The sequence below is a fragment of the Dendrobates tinctorius genome, unplaced genomic scaffold (genome assembly GCF_039654945.1).
Source record: "Dendrobates tinctorius isolate UK_male_01 unplaced genomic scaffold, ASM3965494v1 ptg000099l, whole genome shotgun sequence".
Lineage (NCBI taxonomy): Eukaryota > Metazoa > Chordata > Amphibia > Anura > Dendrobatidae > Dendrobates > Dendrobates tinctorius.
Window position 1 is genome coordinate 5329702 of NW_027361767.1, and position 17057 is coordinate 5346758.

Consider the following 17057-nt stretch of genomic DNA (forward strand, 5'->3'; position numbering starts at 1 on the left):
ATGCAGCTACTTCTTTTTTTCTTGAACAGACTCTGTCCATGGAAAAAATTAAACGTGTACAAAGCCCCATAGATTTACATTGGTCCGGATGTGATCCGAGGCTTTGTCCGAACCAAAAATACAGCAGTCTCTACCTGCCCTTAGTCTACGGGAGCCTTGTACCGGCTCTCATTCACTTACATTGAGTTGTGACTTCCGGATCGCCCGTCAGAATGTGGATGGTGCCAGGGGATAGAAAACTGGATGCGGTTCTGAAACGCGTCCATTTTTCTATCCTTCTATCCTCTTGGCATCTTTCACACTCCGACCACATTTATAAGTTTTGGTCACAGCAAGTAACCTGTTATTGGCTCCAATAAAGACTTTAGAAGCTGGATCTTTTCTACTTACATGTACTAACATAATCCCTAAATGTTTTGGTACTGGTATCTTTACTCTTTCACATCTTTTTGGTAAAACGCGTTGGCTGCAGTATGGAATAAACAGTCGTATCCAAGATTACTTCCAGGAAATGATTTTTATTTCACATACACATAATAATAGCCATCCAATGGGGAAGCACAGGGGTAGGGTCGGATACTGGGCAGGGCTGACGCGATTCGGGTACGAGGGGATTAAAAAACGTATAAAAAAAATAAAACTGATAATATTTCAAGCAGGAATAAAATACACATTGAGTAGGGAGACAAGAGATTCGGAGATTAAAAAGTCGTTAAAAGGAGAGGAACGGGGGAAGCTGAAAATGAGAAAGTGGATAGTAAAAGGAAGTACAGGGGGGTTAGATAATCAGGGGTGGGGCTTAGATAATCAGGGGTGGGGCTTAGCTTAGATAGTAGGTGCTGAGAGGAAAGGGGAAGGTTATAGAAAAGTCAGAGGGAGGAGAGTGGAGATGACATGTAGTTTACATAGTTTTAGAAAAGACGTAATAGGAAACTTTAAATGGGCTACCAGATGAGTCCATCAGTAGAGCACTGGTCGAAAAAGAAGATGAGAACGGGGAAAAATTTTACAGAAGGGGGCGCTATACTGACATGAAGCATTCCATTTACACATTCTGCGGAGAGCAGTGGAGCATACACAGTGGTAATATGATTAGAATAAAGGGAAGTATAAGAGAGAGGGAGAATGGTTAAAAGTGGGTCAAATACCAAATGAGAAGAGAGGAGGGATGTTCATTCTGGATATGCAATGTAATGATATATCTATATATTTATATATTTATATATAGATATGTGCTGCCTTTCTCGAGAGCTACAAGAACTGTATACCTTCTGATGAGCGCAGAAAACTGTTAACGGCCTTTTTGAAAAAAAAAAAAAAAAAATGTTCAAATTATTTTTGTGCCCAATTATTCGTCGCAAATTAACGAGAATATCTCTGTGCTTCTACGTAGTCATTTCCCATAATATAATCACTAACGTTCACCTCTAACTTTATTTTATATTCAATCCCGGTTTGTTTTTAATTTTAGAAAATAGTAAGTGTTTTCTCATCTTGACGCTAAACTTAACACGCACTTATCATACACATCATCCGGTCCTGACGTGAACATCAGGGAATTCCTCTTGTGATCGCGGTAAATCTGGTTTTGCAAATAAGTCCAAACTTTCTGATAATTTATTCAGTATATCTTCATGTTGGCCACCTTTTGCCTTTCTTAGGTAATTACATGCTTAGCCACTAAGTTACAAAATAATTAGCTCGTCAGGAGCATATATAGAAATCTAAGGGTCATATAGCAAAAGTTTGAATAGGACCACATTCGGGGTGACAGAGGGCCCCCCACCTCTAACCACTTAGATGTCATGGTCGCTGTTCACCATGGTATCTGAGGGGTTAAACTGCTATCAGAAGTAGCTCCAATAGCAGTTGACACCCACCGGGAATGGAACAGCGAAGCAAATTTTCCCAACTTCTGCCATACATGTATGAGCGATGTCATCAGAAGTTGCCGAATGATATAGAGGAACAAAGTCGCTTGGTATTTGTTTAGAGATGAGCGAACCTGATCTTAAAAGTTCGGGGTTCGTACCGGACAGTTAGTGTCTGGTGCTAAACGCCGTACACTGACTTTTCCTGGAAGTCCGTTACAATGTTCGGTGTTCCGGGGGAAGTCCGTTGCAATGTTTGGTGTTCTGGGGGAAGTCCGTTGCAGAGAGATTGTTTTTTTACCCAAACTAGAGATGATTAGGGGTTTGTACCGAACAGTTAGTGCCAGGTGCGAAATGCTAAACACCGGCTTTCCCAGGGGGGGAAGTCTGTTGCAATGTTCGGTGTTCCGAGGGAAGTCCGTTGCAATGTTCGGTGTTCCGGGGGAAGTCCGATGCAGAGAGATTGTTTTTTTACCCAAACTAGAGATGACTAGGGGTTTGTACTGAACAGTTAGTGCCAGGTGCGAAATGCTGAACACCGGCTTTCCCCGGGGGAAGTCAGTTGCAATGTTCGGTGTTCCGGGGGAAGTCCGTTGCAATGTTCGGTGTTCCGGGGGAAGTCCGTTGCAATGTTCGGTGTTCCGGGGGAAGTCCGTTGCAATGTTCGGTGTTCCGGGGGAAGTCCGTTGCAATGTTCGGTGTTCCGGGGGAAGTCCGTTGCAATGTTCGGTGTTCCGGGGGAAGTCCGTTGCAATGTTCGGTGTTCCGGGGGAAGTCCGTTGCAATGTTCGGTGTTCCGGGGGAAGTCCGTTGCAATGTTCGGTGTTCCGGGGGAAGTCCGTTGCAATGTTCGGTGTTCCGGGGGAAGTCCGTTGCAATGTTCGGTGTTCCGGGGGAAGTCCGTTGCAATGTTCGGTGTTCCGGGGGAAGTCCGTTGCAGAGATTTTTTTCTTACCCAGACTAGAGATGACTAGGGGTTTGTACCGAACAGTTAGTGCCAGGTGCGAAATGCAGAACACCGACTTTCCCCGGGGGAAGTCTGTTGCAACGTTCAGAGTTCCGTGAGAGTTCGGATTGCCTGGGGAAGTCCATTGCAATGTTCGGTGTTCAGGGGGAGATCGGAGTTTTGGAGGAAGTCTGTTGCAATATTCAGTGTTCCTGGGGAGTTCGGAGATCCGGAGGAAGTCTGTTGCAATTTTCAGATGTTCAGAATTCCGTGGGAGTTCGGAGTTCGGGGGAAGTCCGTTGCAATGATCGGTGTTCCATGGGAAGTCCATTGCAGAGAGAGATTTTTTTCTTACTGAGACTAGAGATGACTAGGGGTTTGTACCGTACAGTTAGTGTACGGTGTTAAACGCTGAACTCGAACTTATCCCAGTAGTCCATAGTGTCCGGTATTAAACACTGAACTTGGACTTCTGTCGGAAGTCCATTGTAATGTTCGGAGTTCCAAGGGAAGTCTGATAGAGAGAGACAGCTATATATTTTTTTTTAGATCCAAGGGTCAGCACTTCTGGTTCTGGTTTAAATTCAGGTACAGCTCTGAAACCCCAACCGACTTTTGGAATAACATTCAGGTTGGGTACCAGAACCCAAACTTCTATGGGTCCGTAGGGGGGGAAGGGGTTTGGTTTTTCCACATAAGCAGCTGTATTTCTTTACAGAAGCCTAAGTGCAGAATCCCAGTGTTTCCTGACCCCCCAAAAAAAACACTGATAAAAGTGTGCACCAAAAGGGCATAAAAAAGAGCATTACTCAATAATCAGAGCAGAATATGGGAAGCGGGCTGCAGGAGTTATAGGTCCACCCCTCCCAAAGTCACATCCCCCTCTGTTTAGTGCTTCGGGGGTTTCTTTGTATTAATGTGCAGGAAACTCTGCTTCATATCAAGAATAATTGTATGATGAATGCTATTTTTTAAATAAGGAAGCCAATTTTTTTTGCAATATTATCGTAATGATCACTTCACTGCAGACATTGCTGCTAAGTCGTATATAATCCCATTATTGTAGGACAAGTGCGTCTTAAGTAATTAGGATTGGTTTATGGGATGATAAAAAGGATTTAATCCTGTAATCAATAATATTACAGTCACACAACATAAACTATTTTTTGTCATGGCCTTTTTTTTTGGGGGGGGGGGGTCAACGTTCATATTTAATTTCCTTTTTATTTTTTTTTAAGACATCCCAGCTCCTCTTATCTTTACCATTACAGAATTACAGAAAGGCACTATGCAGGCTGGTAATTGTCCATCGTGAAACCCTCTTGCTGGGAAATTTTTAGGAATGAATCCCCAATATCCGGTTTATAGCAAATTAGACATTTATGGCATTCCCAACCGTAGACGAAATCCTACTGAAAAAAATAAAATCCGATTCGTCAAATAAAAAAAACACACACAAATGATTAAAAAAAAAAAAAAAAGAAAAAAAGAAAAAAAGGTTTTTTTTTGTTTTTTTTTAACAAATGGCCATTGAACACTTTTCTACATCCTCCTTAACACCCCACCCTGCAATCACACCCTAAATATAGTTCCTATAAAAAGTGGGAACGCTAAAAAAAAAAGAAAAGAAAAAAAAGAAAAAAAAAGTGCATCATGCTTTAATGTTGGTTTTCAGATGTGTTTTTTTTTTTTAATAAAAGCAAAGCACCAAAGGGGTTAAAAATTTCCAAAATCTTACATCCAACTCATTAAATATAGTTGTTAACCAGCAGCAGAAAAAAAATGACATTTGTCCAGCAGTTCTCAAAATAAATCACGTAAAATGATTATTGGAAACAGAAAATATCACCTTATCGATGAGAAGTTAAAACTTGGCCAACACTCTCAGATATCAAAGTCTAGTACTTAACACTCCGGCATTGGAGATATTAAATAAGACTTATTTCAATTAATTTCTGTTTATAAAGGTTTTTTTTTAATCAAAATACTTGGGAAAAAAGACCAAATTTTTGGAGAATTTTTTTGTTCACAATTTTTTTTTTGCGCCAAATTCTATAACTTTAAGTGAGTAAAAAACACTGAATATTTGCGCCAAAAAAAAAGATAATTACATACTACAGTTTCGATAGAATCAATACTCTGCTGCTTTTTTTTTTCTTTTCGTTAAACATTTCACGTTTCGACTTATTTTCTTCTTTTTTTTTTTTTTTTTATTATTTTTACAAAGAAATTGTAAAAAAAAATAAAAAAAAATAGTGCAACGGGTCAAACAGATGCAAACACAGAAACGATCATAACAAGATTTCATTATATTTAGTGCAAGAAAAAAATTCCCAAGAAAAAAAAACTGTTAATGTCTGAAGGCAGACAGATTTCCCCATTTTTTAATTTTTTTTTATTTTTAGAGTCCGCTGGGGGAAAATAAGGGACTTTCTGGAAAAAGAGAAAAAAAAAAATCTTTAAAAAAAAAAAAGAAATGTATTCATGCTATTAAATAGTAACCTTGAAAGAAAAAAAATTACTAAAAACTAATTTTAAATCATTGCACTTAAGTGTTTGAAGTTACGTCATTGTCCCTTGCCGTTATGTCCATGGTGCTCATTTATGCTCTTAAGCTTTTAAAACACAGATGATATTAAAAATTTAGATTTTTTTTTGTTGTCGTATGGAATAAAAGCATTTAATAGTGAGAACTGTATAAATGTATTGGATATTTTTTCTGCATCATGAAGCCATTAATACCTCTATAAGTGATGAGTGAATATGCTGGGATAAGGCGTTATTCAACCATGCTCGTGTGCTAGCTGAGTGTCTTCGCTGTGCTCGAATACTATGTTCGAGTCTCCGCTGCTGCATGTCTCGCGGCTGTTTGACAGCTGCAACACATGGAGGGATTTCCTGTTTGCTAGGGAATCCCTGTATGTATTGTGACTGTCAAAAAGTCACGAGACATTCAACAGCGGCAACTCCAGCATATTTTCGGTGTGCTCGACTACTATGTTCGAGTCCACGCTGCTGCATGTCTCGCGGCTGTTTGACAGCTGCAACACATGGAGGGATTTCCTGTTTGCTAGGGAATCCCTGTATGTATTGCGACTGTCAAAAAAGTCATGAGACATTCAACAGCGGCAACTCCAGCATATCTTCGGTGTGCTCGAATACTATGTTCGAGTCCCTGCAGCTGCATGTCTCGCGGCTGTTTGACAGCTGCAACACATGGAGGGATTTCCTGTTTGTTAGGCAATCCCTGCATCTGTTGCGACTGTCAATAAAGCCGCGAGACATGGGGCTAGAATGACTCAAGCATAGCTTTGGCGTGCCTGAATATTATGTTTGAGTCCCCGCGGCTGCATGTCTCGTGGCTGTTCGACAGCCGCAACACATGCAGAGATTGCTGAACAAGCATGCAGCCACGGGGACTCGAACATAGTATTCGAGCACGCCGAAAACACCCGATTAGCACCTGAGCAGATAACACCTTATCCCAGCACATTCGCTCATCACTAATCTCTACCTGACTGATCAGGAGATGGGACGACAAATGGCTAGTGATACGAAATACTTCTTTCATGGTTACTCGAAAATGAGGCACAGACTCCATAGATATAAAGTCTCTTCCATCCATACAAATATATCATGCCACTGGAGGAAGAGACCAGAGGTCCGAAATACCCCAGCCGATTATGTCACCAACAGATGAGGCACGAACGCTCATATCTTTTTGTAAAAAGTGAAACCTGAAGAGGTGAGAACGGGATATGACAAGTGGGAAAGCACTGACGAGACAAAATTAGCAGGGATGAGAAACAAGGGGTGATAAGGGAGTGGCATTTTCCCTTCACTACCAGAGGGTGTTAAGCAGCGCAGACATTAAAACGTTCTGCCCCCACCTCCCAAAAAAAAGCTTTATTTTTTGACTTTTTTTGTGTTTTTTTGTGTTTTTTTTTTAAGGTTTTCTGTCGTACGCATTATGTAGAAGGTCCTAGTGTTCCGTGCTTGCTCTGGGGAAGACCTCCTGTAGTCAAGTGTATATAGAGGGTGGGGGTCCGTGTCACGTATCTTTGTTCCATCCGCTCATAGATTTGCAGCTTAGCGGTGATATTAAAGGAACCACGACTGGAAGAAAAAAAAAAAAGAGAGAAAGTAGAGTTAAAACCTATATCTTAATAATTAAATAGAGCAGAATTTTCTTATAAACACATCTTCCTGAAAGAAAACTTCTAAAAACTTTCTTCTTCATGGACCAGTTGTCATGCATGGTTTTCTGCCACTGGAAAGTCTATTTCATAATTTGCAATTCACTCTGAGCTGGTGGGAGGAGACTATCTACTATGATGAATGTTGTCCATATTGCCTTTTTTCCTCTGTTTTTTTTTTTTCTGTGTTGCTCCAATACAGACAAAGGAAATAAACCAGTGTATAACAAAACAAGTGTAATTGCAATCATTTTCTGGGAGAAATACTTCATTTTCTGGAACAATTTCAAGGGTGCCAACACTTTCAGGCATGACTATATAAATAGATGGATAGAGAAATAAAAAAAAAATACATCCACAAAAGGAACACTTAGGCCGGTTTTACATTAGCGCTTTTTAAGCGCACGCACGGCCGGGGGTAGCTCCGCCCCCGAGCCGGCTCTCTGCCCGGCGTGCCCGCCCCTTGCTTGTAGCACCGCCTACTAGCGGACGGCGGCGCCTGCGATCGGCGCACCCTATCTTTAGCATAGGGTGCGCAGATCGTGCGCAGGCCGTGCGCTAGTTGCGCTTTGACCTGCGCTGCGCACTTTTGACGGTGCGCCGTGCGCGCCAAAATCAAACTTTTCGGATTTTGGCGCGCACGGCGCACCGTCAAAAGTGCGCAGCGCAGGTCAAAGCGCAACTAGCACACGGCCTGCGCACGATCTGCGCATCCTATGCTAAAGATAGGGTGCGCCGATCGCAGGCGCCGCTGTCCGCTAGTAGGCGGCGCTACAAGCAAGGGGCGGGCACGCTGGGCAGAGAGCCGGCTCGGGGGCGGAGCTACCCCCGGCCGTGCGTGCGCTTAAAAAGCGCTAATGTGAAACCGGCCTTACATTGCGTTCTCCATTTCGTGGCAATTTTTTTTTTTATATATCGGACAAGGGATTTTTTTTTTTTGAGGGTGGGACTAGGAACAGTTGATTCGGACTGGTGGTCGTTTTCATTTTTTACTTTTATTTTTTTCTCCTGATGTTATCTTTTTATTTTTAATTTGTTGTCCTCTTTTAGGTCAGAACATCTGACTGGGATGATTTAGCGAATCCTGCTTTGAGCAGGGGGTTGGACCAAATGGCCCAGGAGGTCCCTTCCAACTCTACCATTCTATGATTCTAAGAGACCTTTGAAGGGAACTTTAAAATGTATATAAATTTTAATTATTGCTGATTTCCCGACTACCTGGGGCTGGCATATTATTCCCAGTTAAAAGGCAAATTTCAACCTTTTGTTTGGAATGCGGAGCTTATCTGAGTTATGCCACAGCAGCGTCTGATCCCTCCCGACACCTGGTGATCGTATGATTGCTAGGAATGGAGGATGAAGCGCTACCAGTGCTTCCTATACTGTATGCACTTTACTCATTCTGCACTGTGTTTATAGCAATAAGAAAGGCAGAAATGGAAATAAATCACTCCTGCCTTCTGTATGGGGAGCTAGGCCACCTCTGACAGACTGTTCCCTGTCCAGCAGGTTTAAGATCTTCGCGCAGCTCCTTACTCCACGGTGACGTTCTAGATCTCATTGCAGAATTACATGTGGGCTGGCCTGATTATTTTTACTTCTAGTATATTGGCTAACACTAATATTTTTTTTAAAGTAAAAATTAAGCTATGTTTTAATAGAATCTCTCTATACTATAATACTCTACTGTATATATTCCTGAGAGTTATGATTTTGGCACACACTGTCCGGTATCTTTTTGCTATCTGCTGCTTTCTAATCATGCTGGAGGTTAGACAAGGAGACCAGATTATCTGTCATACATTTCATAAACTCAAAAAGTCGCTCTAAGCTATTGTGAGGTGTGTTCTCTCTGCGCTGTGTTGCTATCGGCTTATGATTGGTCAGAATCATACAGGGGGAAAAAGTACACGCCCCCCCAGTGAAAAATACTGGCTAACACCAACTTGTACTTAGCGAAAGTTAGCTCATTAGGTGCCAAATACTTTGATTCCTAATATTTCCGCATCAGAGAGTCACAATAACAAATGTTTTTTTTTCCCCTACTCTTCAGCTACTATTACATTGTGTGTCCAGGTCAACAATAAAATTTGGCAAAAAAGACTTGTAAGTCTTCGAGAAGTCGGCAAGGATTTCTCTTTGTAAAATAGTTAGTTTTAGTGTCTCAACTTTTATTTGTAGGATCATTTCTTCTCACAAATCTTATTTTGTTCTCATTTATGGTTTTACTATATTAATGTTTAAACTTTAACAACTACCTGGAAGTGCCACCAAGTGTAAAATATGAGTTGTTTATTGTTGATTGCGCTACTATTTGTCTGTATGCTTGAATTTATTACCTCAACTGCTCGGGAAAAAGCAACATACAGAGAGCTTGTATCTCAATAATGGAATAATGGACTTCCTCTCTGAAAAAAAGGCAAGAACCAAGAACAGAAAAATAGGCACATATAAGCCTAATATATCTGACGTAGTGTTGAGCAAGTATACTCCTTACTTGAGATTTCCTGAGCATGCTCTGGTGATCTCTGAGCATTTGGATGTACTCGGAGATTTAGTTTGTGTCGCTGTAGCTGCATGATTTGCGGCTGCTAGACAGCCTGAATACATGTGAGGAATGCCTGTTTGTTAGGGGATTCAGGCTGTCTAGCAGCCGCAAATCATGCAGCTACAGCGACAGAAACTACATCTCTGAGCACGCCAAAATACTCAGAGATCACCAGAGCATGCTCGGGAAATCTCGAGTAAGGTGTATACTCGCTCATCACTAATCTGGCGGTATCCAAGGGATGATCTGCAGTTTTAACATTGACGGAAAATCTGTGCAATGAAACGTTACGTCTTCTATCCATAATATATATACACACAGTACAGACCAAAAGATTGGACACACCTTCTCATTCAAAGAGTTTTCTTTACTTTCATGACTATGAAAATTGTAGATTCACTCTGAAGGCATCAAAACTATGAATTATCACATGTGGAATTATATAATTAACAAAAAAGTGTGAAACAACTGAAAATATGTGAAGGCAAGCGAGCCAACAAGTGCTAAGCATCTCTGGGAACTCCTTCAAGACTGTTGGAAGACCATTTCCGGTGACTACCTCTTGAAGCTCATCAAGAGAATGCCAAGAGTGTGCAAAGCAGTAATCAAAGCAAACGGTGGCTACTTTGAAGAACCTAGAATATAAGACATTTTCAGTTGTTTCACACTTTTTTGATAATTATATAATTCCACATGTGATAATTCATAGTTTTGATGCCTTCAGAGTGAAGCTACAATTTTCATAGTCATGAAAATAAAGAAAACTCTTTGAATGAGAAGGTGTGTCCAAACTTTTGGTCTGTACTATATATATATATATATTTTATGAAAGCAGTCTGTTTGCCTCTGGCGCTGTATCCCCAATTCCATCAATATGCTTTACAGACACAAGCATTGGTGTATAAAAGTAATTTAAAAGAAAACAACAGATTGACTTTTGTAGAAAAATATCATCTGCAAGCTTTGATCACTATTAGGCTGTGTTCACACGTTGCGTTTTTTTTTTTTGCAGGCAAAACCTGCTCACTTGGCAGTAAAGTAGCAACGTAAAAAAAGCAGGTTTTGCTGAGCGTTTTTTGCTTATTTTTTGCTGCATTTTTGTTGTGTTTTTTTTCACTGCGTTTTTGTCAGGGTACATTTGCTGATAAAGTTTAGTGCACAAAAAAAATATCTGATGCAGCTTCATCAGGTTTTCGCACCAAAAAAACGCAGAAAAACCTGATCCCTGCGTTTTTACAGCATTTTTTTTGCACTACTCTGTGCTTTCAATGGGTCAAAAAGGCTGCAAAAACGCTGAAATCAGTGACATGCTGCATTTTGCAAATACGCAGTTCTAGAACAAAACAGTCAGGAAAAGTAAAACAAGGTGCGTGCATGAGAATTCTGTAATCTCATAGACTTTGCTGGTACTGTGAAACATTATCTGTCTAACAAGTAAGTGTGCTGGTTGGTGTCCAGATAAATGAAGCGTATAAAAGGCTCAAAGCAGGTAGCACAACATCACTCATCTGTGTTACCGTGTAGGGTCAACATGACATTAAAGGGATTGTCTGGGCTAAATCGATAAGTCTGTATTCACTCTGTGTGACTCACCGCTGTTCCCAGCTCAGAACCAGGCGATTCCTCGCAGCACACGGTGCGGCGCAGCACACAGAGTGACTGCAGACTTATCAATTTAGACTGGACAACTCCTTTAAGAAACTGTGTATTAAGATGTTATTTCAGTTTTATAAGAGATTATAGCACTTTCGTTATGTCAGAGCTTTCCAAAGCGAAACGCGCGTCGGGTGTGGTGAGTTCCTGGCTCTCTGCACTGATGATAACATTACCTTTAGGCCGGTGTTTAGACTTGCGAGAAATTCACACAAGTCTCGCATCCCAATTCCCGGCACTGCCGCCGGCACTTGGAACCGGAGTGTGCGGCTGCATAGAAAGACATGCAGCCGCACACTCCGTCCCGAGTGCTGGATATTCAGATGCGAGACCTGTTCGAGTTTCTCGCACGTTGAACCCTGGCCTTATATACTTTTACTCAATGTGTCCATTTATGTATAGCTTGGGATGTTCATCGGCAATACCTTGGTCCAATACTGCTATAAGGTATTATCGAAGTAGTTTATTGAAGACTTTCTTCTGATACTTATTATTCTATGGGCTTAATTACATAGGAGCCTATAATAGATGGATACTTGCATGGATGTGCAATTTTTTCTACGTCTATCCTTTTTGTGGTATGATTGCATCCACTATTTGAGCTTATTGAACAGGATTAAGATGTACATCTTAGGTTGCATGGTATATGATCTGTATATGTCCCTTTCTTGGGCTATATAAGAGTTCCTGTATGGACATAACGGTGCAGTAGACTACACTATAGATTTTCTATCCAGGTATACCCACCCTTCTTCCCGTGCTTGTATCCCCCTTCCTGTATATTTACATACATGAATACAGGTGCTTTTCACAAAATTAGAATATCATCAAAAAGTTAATTTATTTCATTTCTTCAATAAAAAAAAAGTGCATCTCAAATATTATATAGAGTCATTACACACAGAGTGATCAATTTCTCGTGTTTATTTCTGTTAATGTTGAAGATTGTGGCTTACAGCCAATGAAATCCGAAATGTTGGCCTACTGAAATGTATGTTCAGTAAATGCACTCAATACTTGGTCTTCCCCATGATTGTGGAGCTACTGACACAGATTAAAGGTACATGGTCTTCCCCATGATTGTGGAGCTACTGACAGATTAAAGGTACATGGTCTTCCCCATGATTGTGGAGCTACTGACATATTAAAGGTACGTGGTCTTTCCCATGATTGTGGAGCTACTGACACAGACTAATGGTACTTGGTCTTCCCCATGATTGTGGAGCTACTGACACAGATTAAAGGTAGGTGGTCTTCCCCATGATTGTGGAGCTACTGACACAGAATAAAGGTACTGGTCTTCCCCATGATTGTTGAGCTACTGACAGAGATTAAAGGTACTTGGTCTTCCCCATGATTGTGGAGCTACTGACACAGATTAAGGCACCTTTCTAAATGCTTAGGAAGCCTTTGCAGGTGCTTTAAGTTAATTATTCTAATTTACTGAGATAATGACTTTTGGGTTTTCATGAGCTGTAAGCCATAATTATCAACATTAACAGAAATAAACACCACACCACAGCCCCGGGACCACAAGTGCCGACACTGCTGAAACGGCACCGGCACAGGAGGTGAGTTCATAGGCTTTATTATTTTATCGGGGCCAAACATTTAGTTTAAGAAGGGGATGTCCTAGTAGTGGAGAAGCCCTTTAATGGCAAATAATGGTGACAACTAGTAAACTTTCAATACTACCTCTTCATCAGGCTCGGTGCCAACGCCATTGACTCCTGACTTATCAGAGTTTATTTTACCAGACACATTGAGTATAGAAAGCAACATGTTCCTTTGTCATTTACTGATAAAAAAAAAAGTCAAAATTGTAGAATTATTCAGCTCTATATATACAAGTACAGCATTGTGCATGAATGATATTTGTAACATGGGGAATGATTTCACATGCCGATCAGATCGGGGCCAAATTTTACATAGTGAGATGAAATGGAATAAGGACAGCTGGGATTAGTGATTTTGTATTCTACGGGAGGAGCTGGGATTAGTTTATATGGCAAATTATTGGGTAGCACACAATGGCTTGAGGTCGTGCATTCTGGATTACAGAGATTAGTCGTCCGTGTGTCTTCTCAGACTAGGCATGATTTATAGATTACAGATTAGGGAGAGCAGCGATTAGTTATCGGTGTGTATTAGAGATTAGGGGCGGGCACATTCCATGGAGAGCTGCGATTGGTCGACGGCTTATTACAGGAAGGTTACGGGGAGGCGCATAAAGCAAGAGGGAGAGTTATGTTTAGTAAGTGGTGAATTACATATCAGGGAATATCTCTGACTTACTTGAGACTGCTGGGGGAGGTTCAGAAAGTTGCTGTCTCGTGATCCAATTGTGACAAACCTGTTGGACCCGGCGGGGGAAGGCGCTGAGAATGCTACACAACACAATACAGCAACACAATGACACAGCGACACAATGGGATGATGCAAAAAAAAAACATAAAACGAAACGATGGAACAGCAACAATAAAATAGCACAGTAACAAAAGAAGCCAAGACAGTAGCAACAAAAACCATGCAATGCGGTAACGCCACAGAACAATGTGTGAAGACAGATGGTAGGGCAATTACACACGATGGAACACACAGTGACGGACACGTGGTAACACATGCGCACACAGTCAGAACACATGGGGAAAAAGAGAGAGAAAGAGATAAGCAATCAGACACAAAACTAATACATCACAACTCCCCCTACACAAACACACACATATCTAAATGCACACCTGACACGCGTGTGTACAATCACTAATGCGCTGCTGGTGTGTGTCTCGCTAGGCAAGAGACAGATGATTAGGACATCACACAATTCAGCACAGCCTGCCTAACATGAGCGGTCTGATCATCAAACCAATTACATTCATTTTCTATGCTTTAGTAATATTATACCCCAGAGCTGCACTCACTATTCTGCTGGTGCAGTCACTGCGTACATACATTACATTACTGATCCTGAGTTACATCCTGTATTATACCCCAGAGCTGCACTCACTATTCTGCTGGTGCATTCACTGTGTACATACATTACATTACTGATCCTGAGTTACATCCTGTATTATACCCCAGAGCTGCACTCACTATTCTGCTGGTGCAGTCACTGACAGTGTACATACATTACTGATCCTGAGTTACATCCTGTATTATACCCCAGAGCTGCACTCACTATTCTGCTGGTGCAGTCACTGCGTACATACATTACATTACTGATCCTGAGTTACATCCTGTATTATACTCCAGAGCTGCACTCACTATTCTGCTGGTGCAGTCACTGCGTACATACATTACATTACTGATCCTGAGTTACATCCTGTATTATACCCCAGAGCTGCACTCACTATTCTGCTGGTGCAGTCACTGACAGTGTACATACATTACTGATCCTGAGTTACATCCTGTATTATACCCCAGAGCTGCACTCACTATTCTGCTGGTGCAGTCACTGCGTACATACATTACATTACTGATCCTGAGTTACATCCTGTATTATACTCCAGAGCTGCACTCACTATTCTGCTGGTGCAGTCACTGCGTACATACATTACATTACTGATCCTGAGTTACATCCTGTATTATACCCCAGAGCTGCACTCACTATTCTGCTGGTGCAGTCACTGACAGTGTACATACATTACTGATCCTGAGTTACATCCTGTATTATACCCCAGAGCTGCACTCACTATTCTGCTGGTGCAGTCACTGCGTACATACATTACATTACTGATCCTGAGTTACATCCTGTATTATACTCCAGAGCTGCACTCACTATTCTGCTGGTGCAGTCACTGTGTACATACATTACATTACTGATCCTGAGTTACATCCTGTATTATACCCCAGAACTGCACTCACTATTCTGCTGGTGCAGTCACTGACAGTGTACATACATTACTGATCCTGAGTTACCTCCTGTATTATACCCCAGAGCTGCACTCACTATTCTGCTGGTGCAGTCACTGTGTACATACATTACATTACTGATCCTGAGTTACACCCTGTATTATACCCCAGAGCTGCACTCACTATTCTGCTGGTGCAGTCACTGTGTACATACATTACATTACTGATCCTGTACTAATCCTGTATTATACTCCAGAGCTGCACTCACTATTCTGCTGGTGCAATCACTGTGTACATACATTACATTACTGATCCTGAGTTACATCCTGTATTATACTCCAGAGCTGCACTCATTATTCTGCTGGTGCAGTCACTGTGTACATATATTACATTACTGATCCTGAGTTACATCCAGTATTATACTCCAGCGCTGCACTCACTATTCTGCTGATGCAGTCACTGTGTACATACATTACATTACTGATCCTGAGTTACATCCTGTATTATACTCCAGAGCTGCACTCACTATTCTGCTGGTGCAGTCACTGTGCACATACATTACATTACTGATCCTGAGTTACATCCAGTATTATACTCCAGAGCTGCACTCACTATTCTGCTGGTGCAGTCACTGTGTACATACATTACATTACTGATCCTGAGTTACATCCTGTATTATACTCCAGAGCTGCACTCACTATTCTGCTGGTGCAGTCACTGCGTACATACATTACATTACTGATCCTGAGTTACATCCTGTATTATACCCCAGAACTGCACTCACTATTCTGCTGGTGCAGTCACTGACAGTGTACATACATTACTGATCCTGAGTTACCTCCTGTATTATACCCCAGAGCTGCACTCACTATTCTGCTGGTGCAGTCACTGTGTACATACATTACATTACTGATCCTGAGTTACACCCTGTATTATACCCCAGAGCTGCACTCACTATTCTGCTGGTGCAGTCACTGTGTACATACATTACATTACTGATCCTGTACTAATCCTGTATTATACTCCAGAGCTGCACTCAATATTCTGCTGGTGCAATCACTGTGTACATACATTACATTACTGATCCTGAGTTACATCCTGTATTATACTCCAGAGCTGCACTCATTATTCTGCTGGTGCAGTCACTGTGTACATACATTACATTACTGATCCTGAGTTACATCCAGTATTATACTCCAGCGCTGCACTCACTATTCTGCTGATGCAGTCACTGTGTACATACATTACATTACTGATCCTGAGTTACATCCTGTATTATACTCCAGAGCTGCACTCACTATTCTGCTGGTGCAGTCACTGTGCACATACATTACATTACTGATCCTGAGTTACATCCAGTATTATACTCCAGAGCTGCACTCACTATTCTGCTGGTGCAGTCACTGTGTACATACATTACATTACTGATCCTGAGTTACATCCTGTATTATACTCCAGAGCTGCACTCACTATTCTGCTGGTGCAGTCACTGTGTACATACATTACTGATCCTGAGTTACATCCAGTATTATACTCCAGAGCTGCACTCACTATTCTGCTGGTGCAGTCACTGTGTACATACATTACATTGCTGATCCTGAGTTACATCCTGTATTATACTCCAGAGCGGCACTCACTATTCTGCTGGTGGAGTCACTGTGTACATACATTACATTACTGATCCTGAGTTACCTGCTGTATTATACTCCAGAGCTGCACTCACTATTCTGCTGGTGCAGTCACTGTGTACATACATTACTGATCCTGAGTTACATCCTGTATTATACCCCAGAGCTGCACTCACTATTCTGTGCTGGTGCAGTCACTGTGCACACACATTACTGATCCTGAGTTACATCCTGTATTATACTCCAGAGCTGCACTCACTATTCTGCTGGTGCAGTCACTGTGTACATACATTACATTACTGATCCTGAGTTACATCCTGTATTATACTCCAGAGCTGCACTCACTATTCTGCTGGTGCAGTCACT

General features: G+C 41.5%; 1 protein-coding gene across 6 annotated transcripts in view; it reads right to left on the reverse strand.

Annotated features, from left to right (window-relative positions):
• Positions 1-498: 498 nt before the first annotated feature.
• Positions 499-17057, reverse strand: part of NFIX (nuclear factor I X) — a 203476-nt gene continuing 186917 nt past the window's right edge. For 4 of the 6 annotated variants that reach the window (XM_073587474.1, XM_073587473.1, XM_073587477.1 and 1 more), the window contains 2 exons: positions 13510-13601; positions 499-6933 (listed from right to left, as the gene is read on the reverse strand). In XM_073587474.1, coding sequence (XP_073443575.1) covers positions 6919-6933; positions 13510-13601 — 107 coding nt within the window. In that variant the 3' untranslated portion in view covers positions 499-6918. The remainder of the gene's footprint in view (positions 6934-13509; positions 13602-17057) is intronic. The other 2 variants (XM_073587476.1, XM_073587478.1) reach the window with 1 other exon arrangement.